The sequence below is a fragment of the Nothoprocta perdicaria genome, unplaced genomic scaffold, assembly GCF_003342845.1.
Source record: "Nothoprocta perdicaria isolate Ctin4 unplaced genomic scaffold, notPer1 scaffold_63, whole genome shotgun sequence".
NCBI lineage: Eukaryota > Metazoa > Chordata > Aves > Tinamiformes > Tinamidae > Nothoprocta > Nothoprocta perdicaria.
In genome coordinates, this window is record NW_020455899.1 from 2052148 (window position 1) to 2070309 (window position 18162).

The 18162-nt window shown below is 35.9% G+C and overlaps 1 protein-coding gene across 1 annotated transcript in view; it reads right to left on the reverse strand.

The window, feature by feature from the left end:
- SLC44A1 (solute carrier family 44 member 1) overlaps positions 1-18162 on the reverse strand; it is a 58595-nt gene that overhangs the window by 7966 nt on the left and 32467 nt on the right. Inside the window, exons 6-14 of the mRNA XM_026049912.1 lie at positions 14167-14336; positions 12209-12298; positions 10515-10642; positions 9440-9626; positions 7303-7468; positions 4116-4272; positions 3774-3857; positions 1875-2012; positions 290-526 (exon numbers count right to left, since the gene is read on the reverse strand). Coding sequence (XP_025905697.1) covers positions 290-526; positions 1875-2012; positions 3774-3857; positions 4116-4272; positions 7303-7468; positions 9440-9626; positions 10515-10642; positions 12209-12298; positions 14167-14336 — 1357 coding nt within the window. The remainder of the gene's footprint in view (positions 1-289; positions 527-1874; positions 2013-3773; positions 3858-4115; positions 4273-7302; positions 7469-9439; positions 9627-10514; positions 10643-12208; positions 12299-14166; positions 14337-18162) is intronic.

Here is an 18162-nt window from a genome sequence, read left to right on the forward strand (position 1 = left end):
GGGGGGGAAAAAACCTCTTTCATCTTTTTTGTTGCCTTCTTTTTGTGAAAAAATCACTTAAAATAACCAATACACATAGTAATGATTCTATCAGAGGACACTTCATCTGACAACTAGAGACTACCAGGGATGTTAAAAGAGGAAGGCATGACTTCTTGTATTATGTCATTAACAACAAAGAAAGATAAACCAGCTAAAGCAAACAAGTTTCTACTCATCTGGAAAGCTCATCCTGCTCTCAGAATATTCAGTTTATGGAACCATATCCTCAGATTTGAGGGAAACTTACCATGAGAACTTTATCCATGTAGAATTCCCTTCCAGGGCTTCCATCATTGTATTTTGTATCAACAGCGAAACATAAGAAGAGGACATCAACAACCATTTCGTAAATGGAAAGGAAGCAGTGAGCAACCAGGAAAGCAAACAGGCAGACAATGATGAGAGGCAGCACCCAGATGGTGTAATCTCGTTGATAGTTCAGCAACATAATCCCTGCCAGACCTGTACTACAGACAATCAGGACCTGAAGAAGAAAACAGAAAACAATTCTAGTGAAAACTGTAATATCAGAAGCACTTTACATACACTACATACCAATCTATAATGTTCCAGAACTAGTATATGTGCCTGTGGCTGTAGCGGATGTTTCACYGAGTACCATTTCGCTCTTTTAATCTGACAAAGAGACTAAAACAATTGCTGACCATTCATCACTTTGAACATTTCCTGAACCTTTTATTACCAAAACCATCAAAATGCAAAATGCACCAGTTTCACTCTAGTATGAAAGTTGGATTGGACTGGAGGAACAATGTGGCTTGCAGACTGATTACTGTTTAGTTAACTTTTGGTATGCTACATTCTTCATTTAAAGAATTCTGTCAGCCTTTTATTTCTCTAATAATTTGAAAGCCATCTTTTTAGGGATATATTTCTGCATTACACATTTCATCATCTGCCAGGCATTGTGGTTTTTGTTTGTGTTATTATTATGTGTTTTTCCCCAAATTCCATTGATTTCATTACTGGATAAGAAGTTTAGTCCATAGTGGTCTGATTTAATAGAAGTGTATGAACAAAGGAAGGAAGAGTTTTCAGTCCAAGCAGTGTTTAAACGCTTCAAGATGGGTGATTCGGTCTACTGGTATTAAGTATTTCAGTAACTCCTCCTTCAGGAAAAAATATTTTACTGCATAAAAATAACTTGTTGTTTTCTTAAGGTACATTTCCATCAGATGGAAATCAAAAAAGCTGACTGGTCACAACAATTACTCTACTCACCTTTTAGCTCTCAAAGGTAACTAAGTTCCCTGAGTTGACAGATGCTCAGAGCAGAATCTTGCAATATCTGCCAGTCCAATTTTGTCAATAATGTGCTAATTTTATTTAAAACTGTTACTAAACAGAATTTTGAGGAAATGTCCCCTTTCCATAATTTTTTAGCTTTTTAACCACAAATCCAATCAAAAAGTCTAAACTCTGTTCACTTGTCTCTTGACACTCTAAAAATAAAAATATGAAAAAAAAAAAGAAGTCCCCCAAATGTGTCAGCATCTAAAGCTCTTATTCTGATCAGTTTTACTTAACATAGGCAGATGCTTATCTTCCACTTTCCTGGATGGTCCCTTCCTGACAGGATGCAATKGGGAATGACAAAACTCTCTCCTAGGTGAGATTAACTCGCAGGCAGTTTGCATCTCAGATGCAAGCCATTATGAATCGAAGCTTGTTGCTTGCATAAAAACAAAAGCAAAGACACTGTCTCCCTCAAGTCCCTCCTTTCCCCCAGAAAAATAACTGAAAAACAGAACAAACACAATCCCCCAAAACCCATACCCTGGACATACCAAGGCCCCTAGCAGCAGTCATACCTTTCCTAAGAAGAGCATGAAATCTCCCACCGTGTTTATGGCAGCCACTCGCAACGCGTTCTCCACTAGAATGACAAAAGCATCCTTTGCTGAGGTGCAGAAGTTGGTACTGTTGATAGCTGTGGCTGTATATGCGTTCTAGGAGAAGGAAAATGAAGCCTTAATTACAGATTGATCAGATGTTTCAGACCTTACACTCCAGAGTTTCTGATCAATATCGTTTAGGAGGGGATTTCAGAGAGCCACACACCCCTTCCATAACAGGAAGTTATGTTCCATAGCAGTAGGTTTAACAACAGACTTAGCTACTTGACCAGATGATGTCATTAATTTCTGCATAATACACTCTTCCTTAGAGATTAAAAAAAAGTTAATAGTAGCAGTCTGAGAAAAGGTTTCACGGGGTTTTATGAGGGGAGAAGAGAGGGAGAGGAATAAACTTTATATTTTGAATAGATGACAGGAAGCTACATGACCTACTAGCATACAACCTACCACTTACTACCCCACAACACGACACAGTAAGTCATGTTATTAATGCAGAATCCCTTGAGAGCTGCTAAGTCAAGCAGTATGGGCCATCAGACAGAGGAGTGTATTAGGTACAGTAACCATTCTTGTTCACTCTTCATTTACACATTAAAAAGTTAATTTCAAGAAAACTAATTAAAATAGAATTTACTATTTCTCTGCAGAAGTAGGAGGTAGGCAGCCACATTACTACAGCAATCAGGAGTTAGAAAGAATAATCTAGATATGTAAAGCAATTTGATAGTCATGTAAGAATCTTCATATGTTTCACTATTTCTATTTCTGCTTCAATACACTTCCAATTTTGTCTAAAATCATTGAACAGTAATGTCAAGGTAAGCTAGGACAATGCTCAATGATTACATGCACTTTTTTAATGTTCCCTCCTTATTTTACTGCAAAACATATTTTTGTAATTTGGAGCGTTGGTAAGATTCAGTGAGGCTCAGAAGGGAGTCTAATCACATAAATCCATTAATATATAAGCAATAGCAAGACTTAAAACCTTTCATCTTCTTTGGGCAAAGTTACTTCCAAAAAAAATCTTAAAGTTTTATAAATAGTAGCTATCCTCTGACCAAAAGAAAAGTGCTCCTGTTAACCAAAATCTTTGGGTAAACAAGCACTAAAGGTTATAAAATTATATTAAGGATATATAAAAAATAAAATATATATAATATATATTTTGGAAATAAATATATTTATTTCATATATATTTACTTTATTTTTGTATTTTTATTATATATATTTATACATTTATTATTTTATATATATTTATTTGGAAATATATATATAGGAAATATATATATGTGTGTGTGTGTATATATATGTGTGTGTGTGTATATACATATATATATATAAAAAGAACAAAATATTTGTTTTTATTTCCAAAAGCAAAAAATGGAGCAACGGAAAAAGGGAGGTACAGGATATATATTTAACACAGGTGGAAACCCAGGCTAAAAAATATTATTGTCAGGGTCTGATTAGTCATCATGTCAACTATTACAGCAACTATTACTACAGAAAAGGTTCCCTGTCAAGTCCTAGCAAATGATTTTCAAAAACAGATGTACCTGGAAGAGCAGGTATAAGGAAGAACATCACTGATTATTTAAAAATTAAGTTGTGATGTTGAGACATTTTATGCACAAAAAGGAATCCTGATAATTTTTCACCTTCAGATTGTAAATGAGCACCAGTGCAGGGTGACTTGCAGTGTAATTTCAGTAATGGAGACAAGACTGAAATATCTTGATTCAGATCAGTCAAATTCCAAAGTACAATACATTATGTGTCAGCCTCAGACTGCATTCTGGGAATTGCACATAACATCAGCCTTCTACACATAAATATTGAAAATCTTACCTGATTTAAGTAGGTCAGGCACTTTTCTAGACACCAAAGGCAGCAAATGCAGGCTTTCAGCATACAGCGAGCACAGGCATTTTCCTAGAGCAGCCACAAAATGCAGGATAGCAAAGATACACAGTCAAAACAAAAGATCTAAAGAAAGCAACAATCCTTTCATTTTGGAAACTGATACTTATCTCAATAACCTATTCTGTCCCTATTATCAGACCTACAGTCCTCCAAGGGCCAAATACTCCAAACTGAGACTTCAAGTCTCCCAAACGGATGAAATACGGTTAAACTGTGAATATGTCAAGCCTTCAGTTTTATTAAGAAGATGGGATCTATTTCTCTTACTTTTCCTTTGAGTTGTGTATGAATATACATAAGTATCATTCGTGGTATCTTCACTAGAGTGATAATGAAAGACCCCTTTGCCACTGTTCCTAAGTGGTAACAAATAAGGCGATTAACAGATGCCAGAATAGGAGTAAATGGCAGATTCCTTTTCTCCCTGTGGAAAAAAAGAAAAAGATTGAAGTGATCAATATGGATTTAATAACATCACATGAAACTGATATAAATACTCTTTGAAATAACAGGCAAAAGAAGTTTCCTGTTCTCATTCTAGTTTTCAGGGAACTCATACTAGACAAACAAAAAAAGTACATATTACATATTACTCATACTAGACAAAACACTGACTATCTCTGCTAGCCACAGTTTTGGTTCAGTCATAGGGAAAGGATAATGAATCAGCAGATCATAAGGGTGCTTGTGCTATCAGGTGACTGCATTACAGCTACAGCCAAACAGTTCCTTCTAACATGCACATTCACRTGGTGCATGGTACACGATTCAAACTCTTTCTAAATAAATGTTTGAAACAATGAAAACATTCCTGAAACAGCCCACTGATAAAACTGCTGTGCTCCTCCCCTCGTATTCTGCTTCATAAAGACTCTTTTGGAGAAGATAGAAGGAAACTTCCTAATTCCCTCTTACAGTTTGTATTTGTATTTTCTACCAAGGAAGCCATCTCTACTTCTTTAGCAAAGAACAGTTCAATTTAATATTTAAGGAATAATTGTTCCTTATGATAAATATGAAAGTCATAATAAATATATGAAAGAAAAAATATTAACATTTTGAGCATAAAATATTTCTTGAACTTGGAAGAAAACTATTTGATGTGAATTTCACTCAAAAAAGATTCGAAGTAGGGTCTTAATTCTAGGAAACTAAGCGACACATAACCTAATTATGGGACATTAATGATTAAAATATGTTTTTAGATGTTTTCTTCCCATTAGCAGTTAGAGCCCAAGTGGCTGCAGACAGATTGCCCTTCTCCTATGGTACAATGACATAAAAGTCTAATCGAGTTTCGAGTTCTCCCTTTCAAGTAATTGTAATGGAGGGCAGACTTTACTAGTGAACTTTGAGATCATCTGCTTTGCAGGGACACCATCTTGCTGATGTGAGCAGATAGCGGGCATACAAAAAACATCTCTTTATTGCTAACTTGATCACATTTGATATGAAAAGCTGCTGATGGGCAAAACAACAGCAAGCCCTAAATTAGTACCTTTTCCCTCTTTTTTTCCAATTTCCACTTTCAAAGCAGAATTGTACTTTAAAATGCAAGACAGAATAGTAATAGAGTGAAATAGCTATTTACTAACTCATAATACAATTTCCATTAAGGAGTGATAGACAAGGAACAGTTAAAAGCAAATCACTTACCTTTGGGTAACTGAAAGCACATAAAGATGAAGCATGAGATAAAAAACTAGCTAACACCTCATTCAGTGCAAGATATCCCTTCCACTTTATTTTTTCTAGTTCTTCACTCAATCTCATGTTACTGTTTACAAGATTATATCCCTGTAATGTCCTTTACTAGCTTCACTGATACATTTAGTCCCTATACCGGAGGACTTCACCATTAATGAAACAGAATTTATCTGTATAGTCAACTATATAGTTGACTATATATCATGCTGTTGATACATATAAATATATGTCTAATGTTTTATTATATACATTTGCTTTAATCTACATATATGTTTTAATAAATATGTTTTATGTATTTTTAAAGAGATTAAGGCTGATAAGCAATTACATGTATTCCAGATGGAAGTCTCAGCTAGAAAGACAAATCTATTAAACATTTGTGATGTGAAACACTCTGTAATACAGAAGAAATATCTGCAAACAACGCTTGAAAAAAAAGTATTTTAAAGCAGACTAAGAAACACACACATACACATCAGAAATGGGTATGGTTGTTGGATATATTCATTTTAAAAAAAGACTTCTATCTTGTCAACATCCTCCAACACATCCTCCAACATGTGAGGGTCTTTAGCYGGAATGGTTGCATCTACAATGTTTGCAGAATATCTTGAAAACACTGGAAATAACTGCTGAATAATGATAGTTTTGGGCTGTTTTCTTTTCTTATTTTTTAGAAAACAAATGTATCATGAACTGCTAACTTTTAGAATTGTATCTGCAGAAGCTTCATTAAAAATATGCTTTTACAAAAGGACAAAAAATATACTTGATTCTTTTTCCTCATTAAATATACTGCCAATAATTTGAAATCATATACCAAAGTGATACAGATCACTATGGTACTGTTTATACTTATGTAATAACAACAAAGCACGGGATAATTTTTTCCCCCCACACCTCAGGTTCTAAAGCACTAAAGCAAGAATTTCGTTTTTACTTCAAGATAATCTTTGAGCTATAGTAGTGCAAAATTAGAAAATACAGTATTTACGCATTCTAGAGTTTTAAATCATGAAGCCAGAACTCATTCATTTCAAAAAGCTTATGATTCTGAAATCAGTCTCATGTCTGTGAAGCCAAAATCCCTGTGTCTGAACACTGGTAAAGCCACTGTTTAATCGGGAAATATCATCAGCATAATGTCTCAAGAAGCTACCAAGTTCAAGCAGAACAGCCAGGGTACAGAATATMGTGATAACACATTTTGGGGCACAAATACAGCAAAAAATATGGAGTTTTAATACATATGCACTTTATATCACTTGCATATTTGTGAACAATCTTGTTAGAATCCGTGGGAAAACAATGAATTTCATTAGACCTTGAGCAATCTCATTTAAGAAAGATTAATGAAGCACTGTGAATAATTTAAATGTTTTCCAATTAAAATTATGGTAATCAATTGTTGTCAGTTATTTTTTAATCTCTACAGAGCTTATCAGCATTAATACTGGAAAAGGAGCTCTTCCGGATGCTTTCCACTTCTGTAARCAGTCCTTCACATGTCTTTATGCTGTGGGGCATAGGTTACAAGGCAAACAAGACTGCAAGTTCATAATATCAGTGCTATAGTCTATAGCCAGCAAAATAAATTTTAGCACATGATATTATGTTAAAAGTCTTAACACAGTTCTGTTGCTTTTCAGCTTCCAAGGAAAAGCTAAGTATTTTCCTCCAAAGCTCTTTATTTCTTTGGACTCCGTTTCCAGGTTGATCACAGTAGAGCTGTATTAGAAGTCCTTACCTTGTAAAATAGTACGTCACAACAGCCCCTGCTACAGTCATCTGCTGACAGGCTAGGATGAACTCACTGATCCAGATCAGCCCCACCACATGGTACCACCACATGTATTTCAAAGGGCCTACCACCCGAAATTCAACAAATCCTTCTTCATTTGGGACTGGATTACCTAAGAATAAATCAGAATAAATGAGGAAATAGTTCTTATTCAGCACTTATTCTTTCACCAGATCARAAAGAAGGAAGCATATGGCATTAGTTGCACACATGCATTTAGAGAGGGACCATTCCAGTTTCTATTAACCTACATTCCTCTTACAWATATTGTTCATAAGTAAGATACTGTTTGGGGAACAAACAATAATGGTAGTTAAAGAACAGATTTTTTTTTTTTTTTGAATATACTCAAAATGCAGCTTTTTATTTTTAGACGCAAGTTTAAAATTTCCAAGAATAACAGCAGCAAGTAGCAAGAATTCTTATAACTAAATATAATAAAAGGAAGTTTGCAATAACCATTCTTAATTTTCTGTCTACTGCTCTTTGGATATAATGTACACAGTGCAATTAAATATTAAATTGGATTTAGATATCAACATTAGTAAACAATTTTATTTCCCAGTGTAGCAAGTAACCATGCATGTATTTCAATGATATTTGTTGCTTAACAGGCATTTAAAGGCATGAAAAGTTGCTATAGAGACTATAAAAGTAAATTTTCGTACCTTTAGAAGCCTGTGGACTCTTTGTTTAATCTGAAAAGCGCTACAGCTTGTGATGACTGACAGTACATGTCAGACYCCTACTAGGGGAACCTCTGTGCAGTGATCTTAAGTCATAAACTGAAATGTGGGACTAGGACTTCAATCACTTTCAAAGGCAAAGCTTTTTGACTTACTCTTCCTTAGACAATACATATAGCACATTTTGAAGTGAAAACTAAAATTTTAGCACTAAAGAGAGGAAGAACACATGAATTCTGCCCCAGGCTAAAAATTCAGGCCAAGATTTCCAAAAGATTTATCTTGTACTACCATGAAATAGCTCTGTGATCCAAAATATTGCTACTTTGGGATTAGTAGTTAACAACCAGTTTCAAAGTTCTAAGGTTTTGGTAATGAATGATGAGAATAACTACTGATAAGACAGGAGGAAATGGCCTCAACTTGCACTGGAGAGGTTCAGGATGGATATTAGGAAAATTTTCTACATGTGAAGCCCTGGATCAGGCTGCCCCGGGAGGCAGTGGGGTCACTGTCCCCGGCAGTGCTCAAGAGGCGCTCAAGAGGCGCTCAGGGACATGGTCTAGCAGGCAGGGTGGTGATGGGCTTATGGTTGGACTCAATGATCTTAAAGGTCTTTCCCAACCATAAGGATTCTATAATTCCATGATCTCTCCTGGCCACAACTTGCTCCAAAATGATGCATTTCTCCCATTCTAAAAAGCAGCTGCTAGATTTTCCTGCTGAAACAACTAAGATATTGACCAGCAGCATTGACTAACTCCACTCATTAAATCATTAATGCAAGCAGAGTCCTCTCAGCTTTTAAAAGAAACTCAGAGGACTGTGACTGCTCTCACAGTATAGAAAAAATTGGAAAAACACAAACAAACAAAAAAGCCCAAAGAACATCTCACTAATAAATCTGAAAAATATTGGAATAGTACTGGACATATAGATTTTGAACAACTGAAAACTGCTAGCTCTGAAAACTGAAAAGTTCTTTCATTACTACATTTCTACCTGTGTGAGAGCCTGCTAAAACACATTCTCATCTATCTTGAGATAGACAAGTTGTTTTTAATTTGTTTTTATAAAACCAGAGAAAACTATTTGCAAAACTTACAGACATCTTAAGATTAATGGGCTTTGTGGTCATCAACATGCCAGCTGGCATCAAATCAAAAAAATGGTCTAAAACACAAAGTGATATACAAGGCTGTAGGCTCACAAATGTGCAGTAACTTTCCAGACATAAGCTGAAGTCACTGAAGCAGATCAAAACAGGATGCAAAAGGTGTGGGTTTTTTTTTTCTTTCTTTCTCTCCCCTAGAGGTTCCACCATTCTTTTTAATCAAATCTGTCTGAAATGGCACAGAAATAAAGTGAAATTTAAAATAAGCCCAATAGCTGCTTACCTGTAGTACCAAGGAAAAGCAGGACAGTGATCCAGTATGCCCAGAAGAGGATAAGAGCAAAGAATGTCCAAAATGGCTGGAAGACTAGTAGTGGCAGGTGAATGAAGACCTTGCCGGCCACATGGAACAAGGCAATGGTGAGAGCTACTCGTTTGCGCATAATTAACATTATCAGGAACAAGATAACCTAGAGGAAGAAGTTTCCAAATGGCATTTTAGAGAAAATTAAGCATGATATAATTTTGTGCAAGTAGGATTTTAAAAAATACCAAATTAACACATATTCCTGGTGGGTGATATAAGCTTTTAAGATCAAAATTGGAAAAAAAAAATCTTTTTTTTTTAGCTCCTTTGATGAGAAATTATACTTCAAATTCTATTTCTGGAAATGCAAAACTTGTATTTATTTTGAAGTGATCTCAGATTCAGGTGACTAGGCCAGATTCCACTGTTATATTGCACAGAACAGTGAMACCAAAGAGGAGTACAAAGACTTAATGAGGAATACTGATTAACATTTATTTGGGGGCAAAGTATAGCAGTCTTGTCAGGGAAGTCAGTAAAATATGGTCAGTTTTTAATAAAGTAATACTGAAACAAGGAATAGCAAGGCCAAAAACAGTGCAATTGTTTCAGTATTGTTAGTATTTAAGTTTACAATGACCTCTCTGTAAGCAGAACAAGTTTGACAATAACTGTTTTCATAAGTATGAATATTCTAAGAACTGTTAACTATATTAAAATGATGAAACACCTCTGAAATCCAAATCTAAAAAAAATCTTGTGAGTGAAAGTGGGTTGGGGGTCTAATACTGGACCTATTCGTGGATGTCCCTGTGGACATTTTGGAGTAGAACAAAACAGCTGCGCAGTCAAGAACTGACACTACAAGAATAAGTCAGTATTACAGAACACTGCCTGGAAGTTAAAAAAAAAATCGTAGCAACTCAACCCATAACAGAAACAGAAACTTTTCAAAACCACATACACAGTATAAACCTTTCTCCTGAACAGAAAAATGTAGACGGCCAGTAAAAGAGAACAAGCAAATAATGCAATCATTAGCAAAACATACCGTGAAGACTGTTGCTGAAATGGCATAGATCAGAAGAGCCTGAAGATTATCTTTGGCTATTTGAGTCTCATCAGCACTGGCAGATGCTCGTTGCTTAGCATAGAGCCACCACAGGACTCCTGTTCCACCTATGTTTCAGAGTGAAAAAGAAGAGAAAATCTTTAATGGGACAGACACACACTACGCAGAACATTTTAAAAAAAAATAGAACAAAACAAACAAAAAAAMCATTTTTTTTTTCTTTAAATCTAGCCTGGTATAAAATATTAAAGGACAATGATGGCTAACAGAAAAAGGAACTTCTAAAGACAGAGACGTGCTTAGATCTTCTCTTTTTGCTGTCTTCCAAAGTGGACATTTTTCACAGCCTTACCACGCTATGTCCATTTAGGTGCTTTGCCTTTGTGTTTTAGGATGCATGAAAGGACTAGTCCCCAGGGAGTCCCAGAAAAGGTTACAGTCATGTAACCTAYACCAGGACAGAATAGGTATAGATAAATCTGGGAAACTAGGAGGAGGGAGAGAGGAATCACTACATAAAGATGCAAAATACCAAGAGAAGCAAAAAACTAGAGGCTGTAACTCTCGAAAAGGCTAATGGAAAAGAGAAGGGGCACCCTCAGTGCTCAAAACAGCTAAGACAGATATCTATGCCTGCATCAAGAAAATGCCATTCAGGTACTAAAAACACATTAACAAAAAGTTGAGGAGGACACACAGAAGTCATTTACAGTACACTGACTCCTGCTACAAAATACTAATGTGTTATAACCAGAAGTTTATACTTGTATTCTGCTTGCCATTCCAAGGTCTCCTAAACACTGTTTTCCAACCTCTCCCTTTGACAAACTTTTCCTCCTTTGAGTTTCCTTCTCGGCTCTGYTTCTATTTCTCACTCATATTAGGAATATATTAGGAAGTATTTCGAAATATAATCATTCCATCTTGGATATTTCCCTGCTCTTATCTGCTTATACATTTTGGCTTAGTTACAGAGTATCAATAACAGAAAAATTTATTTGCGCAAATGAAAAAGACAGTATCTTAAAGTAAGCCTACTTTCACAGAATTTGAACCATGTGGGGTAACAAAGCTGGCAGGGCTGACTGCATTTCATATCCTAGGCAATAGAGGACAGTCTGGGTCACATGGAAATTTGAATATTTTATTCACATATGATAGAGATTCTCACCTCTGGAATAGATCTCAGCCATGCTTAGGGAGCTACTGAGATGTCTGACAGGGCTGACCCATCAGGGCCAAACACATCTACAGCATCACAAGGGTCCCTGAGGCTGTTTAACAGTAGCTGCCAGTTGATTCTTGCATGCTCAAGTATGGCCAGCAGGYTGCAGTGCCATGGGGCACTGCAGACCCAGTGCCCAGCCTGTTTGGAAGGCAAGAGCTTAAGCAGCAGGTGCAGGGCTGCAAAGACAACTCTGCATGGTGTGAAAGGACGCTGGTGATTGTGGCTGAGAGGAAGTTTGCCTGCCCAGCAGGAGGCGCAACAAGGAAGAGAGCGACACAATCTAGTAGAAGACTGAAGTTACAAAGGCATCGTTTTCAACAGATGTCTCAAAGGGGTTCAAAGGAAAGTAAAAGGGAGGTCCTGCACTTTAGATTTGTGACCTATGGATGCAGAAGACAAAGCTTAGAAATGGGTTCTCAAAAATGGTGAGAACAACAAGACTTACCAAGTGATCCCAGAATGACTAGAATTGTTAGAATCCAGACAAGCACTCTTGAAATGTATCTGATTATAACCATCAAAATCATGGACAGCACTGCAAAAAAAGACAAATAAAATAAGCAGAACGATTATTTCAAGGAGAAGTGAACTCTCCAGTTCTCTCACTACWCTAGATAATTGCTTTTCAATATTTTTTTAGGCAGAGAGATATTTATTTTCCGTGGCTAACACACTCACTGCTCAGATAGGGAAATAAGCATTTTACAAATCCTGCTTTGATGCTGCCAATTAAAGCAAAAAGAGCATAAACACATTTACATGGCACATTGCATACAAGACATAATGCATACATATAGAGATGTACTTAGACAATGACAAAAACAACAGATATGACAGCACTGCAAGTCTACTAACATGAGCACATCTACTGAGGAACAGAGCAGAATTTAAATACACTTGCCAAACAAGTGCAGACAAAGTGATGTCTCCCTATTTCAAAATGACACATTGGTGAAAAATAAAAAATGACAGCTTTGTTCTTTATTTTCAACATTCAAAGTGGGTTTTATAACCAGCTTTGTTGATACAGGCCTACTGCCCTCCGTGAACAGCATGTTAAAAACCCCTCCTCAAAGTTAGATTCACTARGAATTCACTAAGTTACATTCACTAAGATGTAGTGTGTGCTCATTCACATTTTTGCACACRTTTGTGTACAGCAGTTATACTTCCACATGAAAACAAATGGAGCCAGGCTTTGTGAATCACATGATCCCAGAGTTAGCTTAAAAAATTAAAGATACTCTGTTTAACTACGGGAGTATGCAAAAAAGTTAACATCATCATACTTCCTCCTCGTTCACATTAACATTTTCTGTACACAAACTTCTGTACTAATTTCTAACACTAACCGAACAGCAGCACTGCTAATTCAGCCACTGGCGGTCAGATTCTCAATATTCTTTTACCACACCAAATTACTACAACTGCCAACACAGAGGATTAAATTGCTCGCCAGTTACAGTCAAAAAGACACTCAATAGTGTCCTTATTTATCCACCATTTTTAAAGTGGAATCTATCATCCTCTTTTTTACCACAAAAGTGGACTGAAAAACAGAGGACTTTTTTTTTTTTCTGGAGTAGCATTTTTTTTCCTAGATTATGCAGATTATTCAAATATATGGCTGATATCCTTCAGCTTTTCAGCTGAAGATTAAACATTTTATACTTTGGAGTAAAATCAATTTATTAGGAAAGTAATTAATGTGGGTGAATGGCACTCCATCATAATTCATAAGACTTTCAGCCTGCAATTTCAGCCTGCATTTGGGTGCAATATGAGTGATATGAATTTTCACTCCACAGTCCTGAAACAGGCATTTCCCAACTGAAGTAACCATGCAGCATCTCTGTGCTGCTGGAAATTTCCTGCTTTTTAGACCAAGCCAAGATTTTCAAAGGTCTGAACTTCTTTCAGTTTGCAGGAAGGAGACAAACATCATAACAAACAGGCACCTAACTTCCATTGTTTTCCTTTTAAAGTTCCCAATTTTTTCTAACAAGTASTTAAACCAAAACATTTTAGAATAGTGTGTTACTGTGCAATTCTTGCTAATGTTTTTCTATCTGGAAATGGAGTAGGATTGGCAGAAGACAAATTAATAATACACAAGGGCTGGGTGAGTATTATAATAAAACATTAATTATGCCAAAAGTAACAATGGTTATTTATGTGGCCTCAACCTCTGTACCAGACTAAGGTAGAGGAGGAAAACCAGGAAGGCACATTTATGCTACTTCTGAGAATGTTACTGAGCTGTCAAATAAAAAAGGCATTCTGAATATTTCTCTAAGGGCTTATTGCTATTATGCATGTTTTCTGCTCATATTGTGCTTAGAGGGTGTTAACAATCTCCTAATGCAGTACTATGAAATAACTAATAATGAGAAAAACAATTACCTAGTGATAACAAGCAAAGTCCCATTATAATCTCTTTGCTGGTCATAACTCCACTAATCAGCCTGTGTAAGACACTACTGTCACTGACAAAGGTGATCAGGGCCTCTGCAAACTTGGCATAGCAGGAAATGTTCACAGGAGCACAGCGATGGAAGAATGGAATAGGTGCACTGGTGACACAAGAAAAAAAAATCAGAAAAAAAATTACTCCTACTTAATATAAATGCCACATCAACACACACAAATGAAGGTGAATAGATGCAACCACTCCACCCTCACAACATCATAACCAGGAACTGTGTTAAATGCACAAATGCTGCTGAAATGAGGATGATCATAATGGCATGTGATGCAGTTCTTAAAAGGAACCCTGTGAGGGTGGAGTGCACATTCCAATAAGATATCACCCTCCCATCCTTTGGAAACAGACAGGATTATTTAAAAAAGTTCCTATTTCAGCTTAAGCATCTCTTACTGAAGTGATGAGCCTGCACCTGCCTTTCAGTCATACTGCAGTACTAGCCCTTATCTGTAGTAATAGAAATCCAAGAAGGATATATTCTGTGCTTAAAGAAATCAGCGTTTATAATTACTGCCAATATATTTTTTCTTAGTCTCCCCCCATAGTAAGCTTGCTCTGTATTGTAGAAGATTATAATAACAGTGATAATTTTCATGCATTATATTAGTTGTATATGATATTGCATATTATGCACTGTATTATCTGTAAAACATGCAAAGATGTTTCTGTTRCAACTCTTCCATTGTTCTTGAATGGTTTTGGAAACACCCTCTCCAAAAATGTTACACATTAAACTTCTCAACAGAACCTATTACAAAGCCCATCAGAAGTTAAACACAGTTRAAAGCAGTTAAAACTTCACTTAACAAGTGTTTAACCAAGTTGCTTTCCTTGTTCTATGTTTCTATGCAAGATTTCAAAGAAAGTTCAAAACAATTCACTTTTCAAATTGAAAAGATTTCATATTTTGCTCAACTTCCAGTTGCATTTAAGATATGTTCCATAAATTACATGTTCTTTGCTGCAATTGGATGAATAAATGAACAATGAATAAAGTGTCTGTTGTACTAGGTCAGTCTTCTCTTTTAATCTAGATGTTTATTTTCTACACCTCAATTTTATTTAAAGGATTCCAGTGGCCTGTAGCAGCAATGCAGATAATCTTTTGTAGTCTCCCATTTCAGCAATAACCTCCATAATCAATGATTTTCTACACTCAATAGCTCTTCTTAATCCCAAATCCTTGCAACATTCCAGCTTCCATTTAAAGCATGTACTGTCATCCTTCCTGCATGTTACTTTCTTTTTGAGGGGGGGAGGAGGAGGATGAAGATATTTTTCACAGAAATGGGGAGAATTTATGATTATCTGCCATATATAGATCATTTGTAGATCCTTTTTTTGTGTGTTAATAACAGACAATCCTAAATTAAATGGTTTTAAATTCACTGTGCAAAGTAGGCAAATGAATTTGTAGATGCTGGTATCAATGCTTTACTTTTGGTTAGTGATGCAGACAACAGTTAAACACAGCAAGTAATTGTGTATTAGTCACAGTTGGAAAGAAACAAATTAAACCCATAATCACTGCATATTTAAAAAGCAGTCCATATACTGTCTCAGTCTTTTACAACATATCCAGTTTTAACATATACTGCATACTGCAGCTATTTTTACGCTCAGAGAATGGGAAACACTGAAATTGGAAGTTTTATCTTATTTTCAATTATTTCAGTTCTGCAGAAAAAGTAGAACATATAACAAGCTCTCATTATCRGTGACAGAGCTCAAATTTTGAGCTTCAAGTAAGCAAAGACTCTCATTCCTATGTCTGAACAAGAAAATGGCCATTTTGAAAATGGAAACTAAGAGGATTAAAATCAGGCTGTTCCAAAATAAATGCTGGAAGAGGAACAAATGCTGTTAGTGCAGATTCTAAGCTGTCTTGTACAGTAGCAATGTCACAGCACATTTTAAGTTACATATTTTTATATGCCATAATTAATTTCTAACTTTGTTCTAATTAACAAAAAGACAGTGTTAGTGGTTACTATTTATGAACTTTCTTGAATAAATAGGACTCCTGAGAATCTACATTCTGAGATGGGCTATTTCAGTGGTTCTGACACAATGAGTAGGTTAGATGATGTCTTGATTAATAAATAATGAAATAAATCTATTCCCATGACCTCTGTAACTCTCTGAAAATGACCTGATACTTAATCATGTCCAAGAGAAGTTAAGTTTGTTCCAAGACAGAAGATGATTATGACAAAAGCTTCACTTTTAAAGCCATATTCAAACGAACACAAGATCCAGGTAATTGTTCAAGCACTGGCCTCCACAGGAGAACTCTCTTCTCTCCGATCTATAGCCAGGCAGATACAGAAACTAGAGGGGGGGGAACTTGGATGGAATGCCACTGTGGTCTGCTCATTGTAACCCCTATAGAACGGCTCCTTGGCACAGCTTGCTGAGCTGGTTGACAGACAAATGCTGCAGTCAAAGGCTGGACTAGTTTTTTCCAGAGTTCTCTATTCCAAAACTAGCCAATGAAATCATGCTCTACTGMAGGTCAGAGATTCGGGGTAAAGTTATTTGAAGAAATACAAATGGCTAAACAGACACCGTTGGACATGATTCTCTGCAGTCAAGGATCAGTCCCTTGAGATGTAGCCTCAATTCTAAGGCAAAAAAAAGCCTTGTCATCAAATAAAACATCAAGGGACAGTCCTCATGGCATAAGCTATCACCATTCCATGGATTTAATGGTGGTGACATCATAGTTCATACTTTTGGTAAATCAAATCTGAGATAGAGGGTTAGATAAGTTCTCCCAGAACAACTCAGTCCAGGGGTTTGATCTTTCATTTGTTGACAAGATTCAATTTCATCTTCAAATTTTACTAATTCAGTTGAATAATTTAGCTACAGTTGTTTACAGATAACATGTTGGCCTTTTTTCTCCCTTTCCTTTTACCATTCAAGTCAAGACTTTAAATTTCAGAAAATGGTCAAATACATTATATATGCAATTTATACTAACAAAAAAGGGGAAATACTCCACTTAATACTTTYTTAAGAAATAACTCATGAGGTAGTTTTTGTGCAAAATTTACATACCAGCATTAAAGTTATGACAGTTTTCTATCTGCCTCTTCTCACATTAATGTACATTTATTCAGATGAATGACATGGGAACATACAAGAGAAGTTAATATAACTCTGGCAAAAATCAAGACTGACAAGCCTTTTCAGTATGCAGGCTGGGAATCAAGTTTTCATTTGTTTTTGTATTACAGCTGTAACAGCTAAATCAGCTGCATGGAATATTGATCTGTTGTGGGGAAATAAAATGTTAATATTCCAGCTGCTACTTATTGTCAGTACAATCTAAAAAGAAATTAGTCACTGGATAGGCTACTGTGCAAGCAAGATATATTTAAAATCAGTTTCCACAACTGACAGGATTAAAACTGTACAAGGGGCAGTAGTCTGCAATTTAGGCCTACCACTGAACGTCCAAGAAGCCACAATATGAAAAAACACAACATGATTCTTGTTGACTAAGTGGTATTATTGAATGGTCTTATTTTGCAACTCTCTTCTCCCTGTTTATAAAGAAAAACAGCCTAGGTAATATTTTACATAACAAACTTGGCAAATATGTTTATAATATACAGTTCTTTTTTATGAGACTGGTATGCGAGCAACCACATATTGGTTGGTCATTTGGGAACTGAAGAATTTAAAAAACAAAGCAATTTGCTAAATTTCACTGTTTGATATGGTTTAAGAGGTGAACACTGCAGAGAATATCCATATTTTCACTCCCAAAGATCCAAAAGCCTTAAAAAATCATGACTAAAATGCAGCCCTGCTGGGCAGCTGGTGGTAGGGTTAAAGGAAGCTAATCAGCTTATATTTAGTACAATTTCAGTTATATGAGACAAAACAATCTGAAGATGACAGAT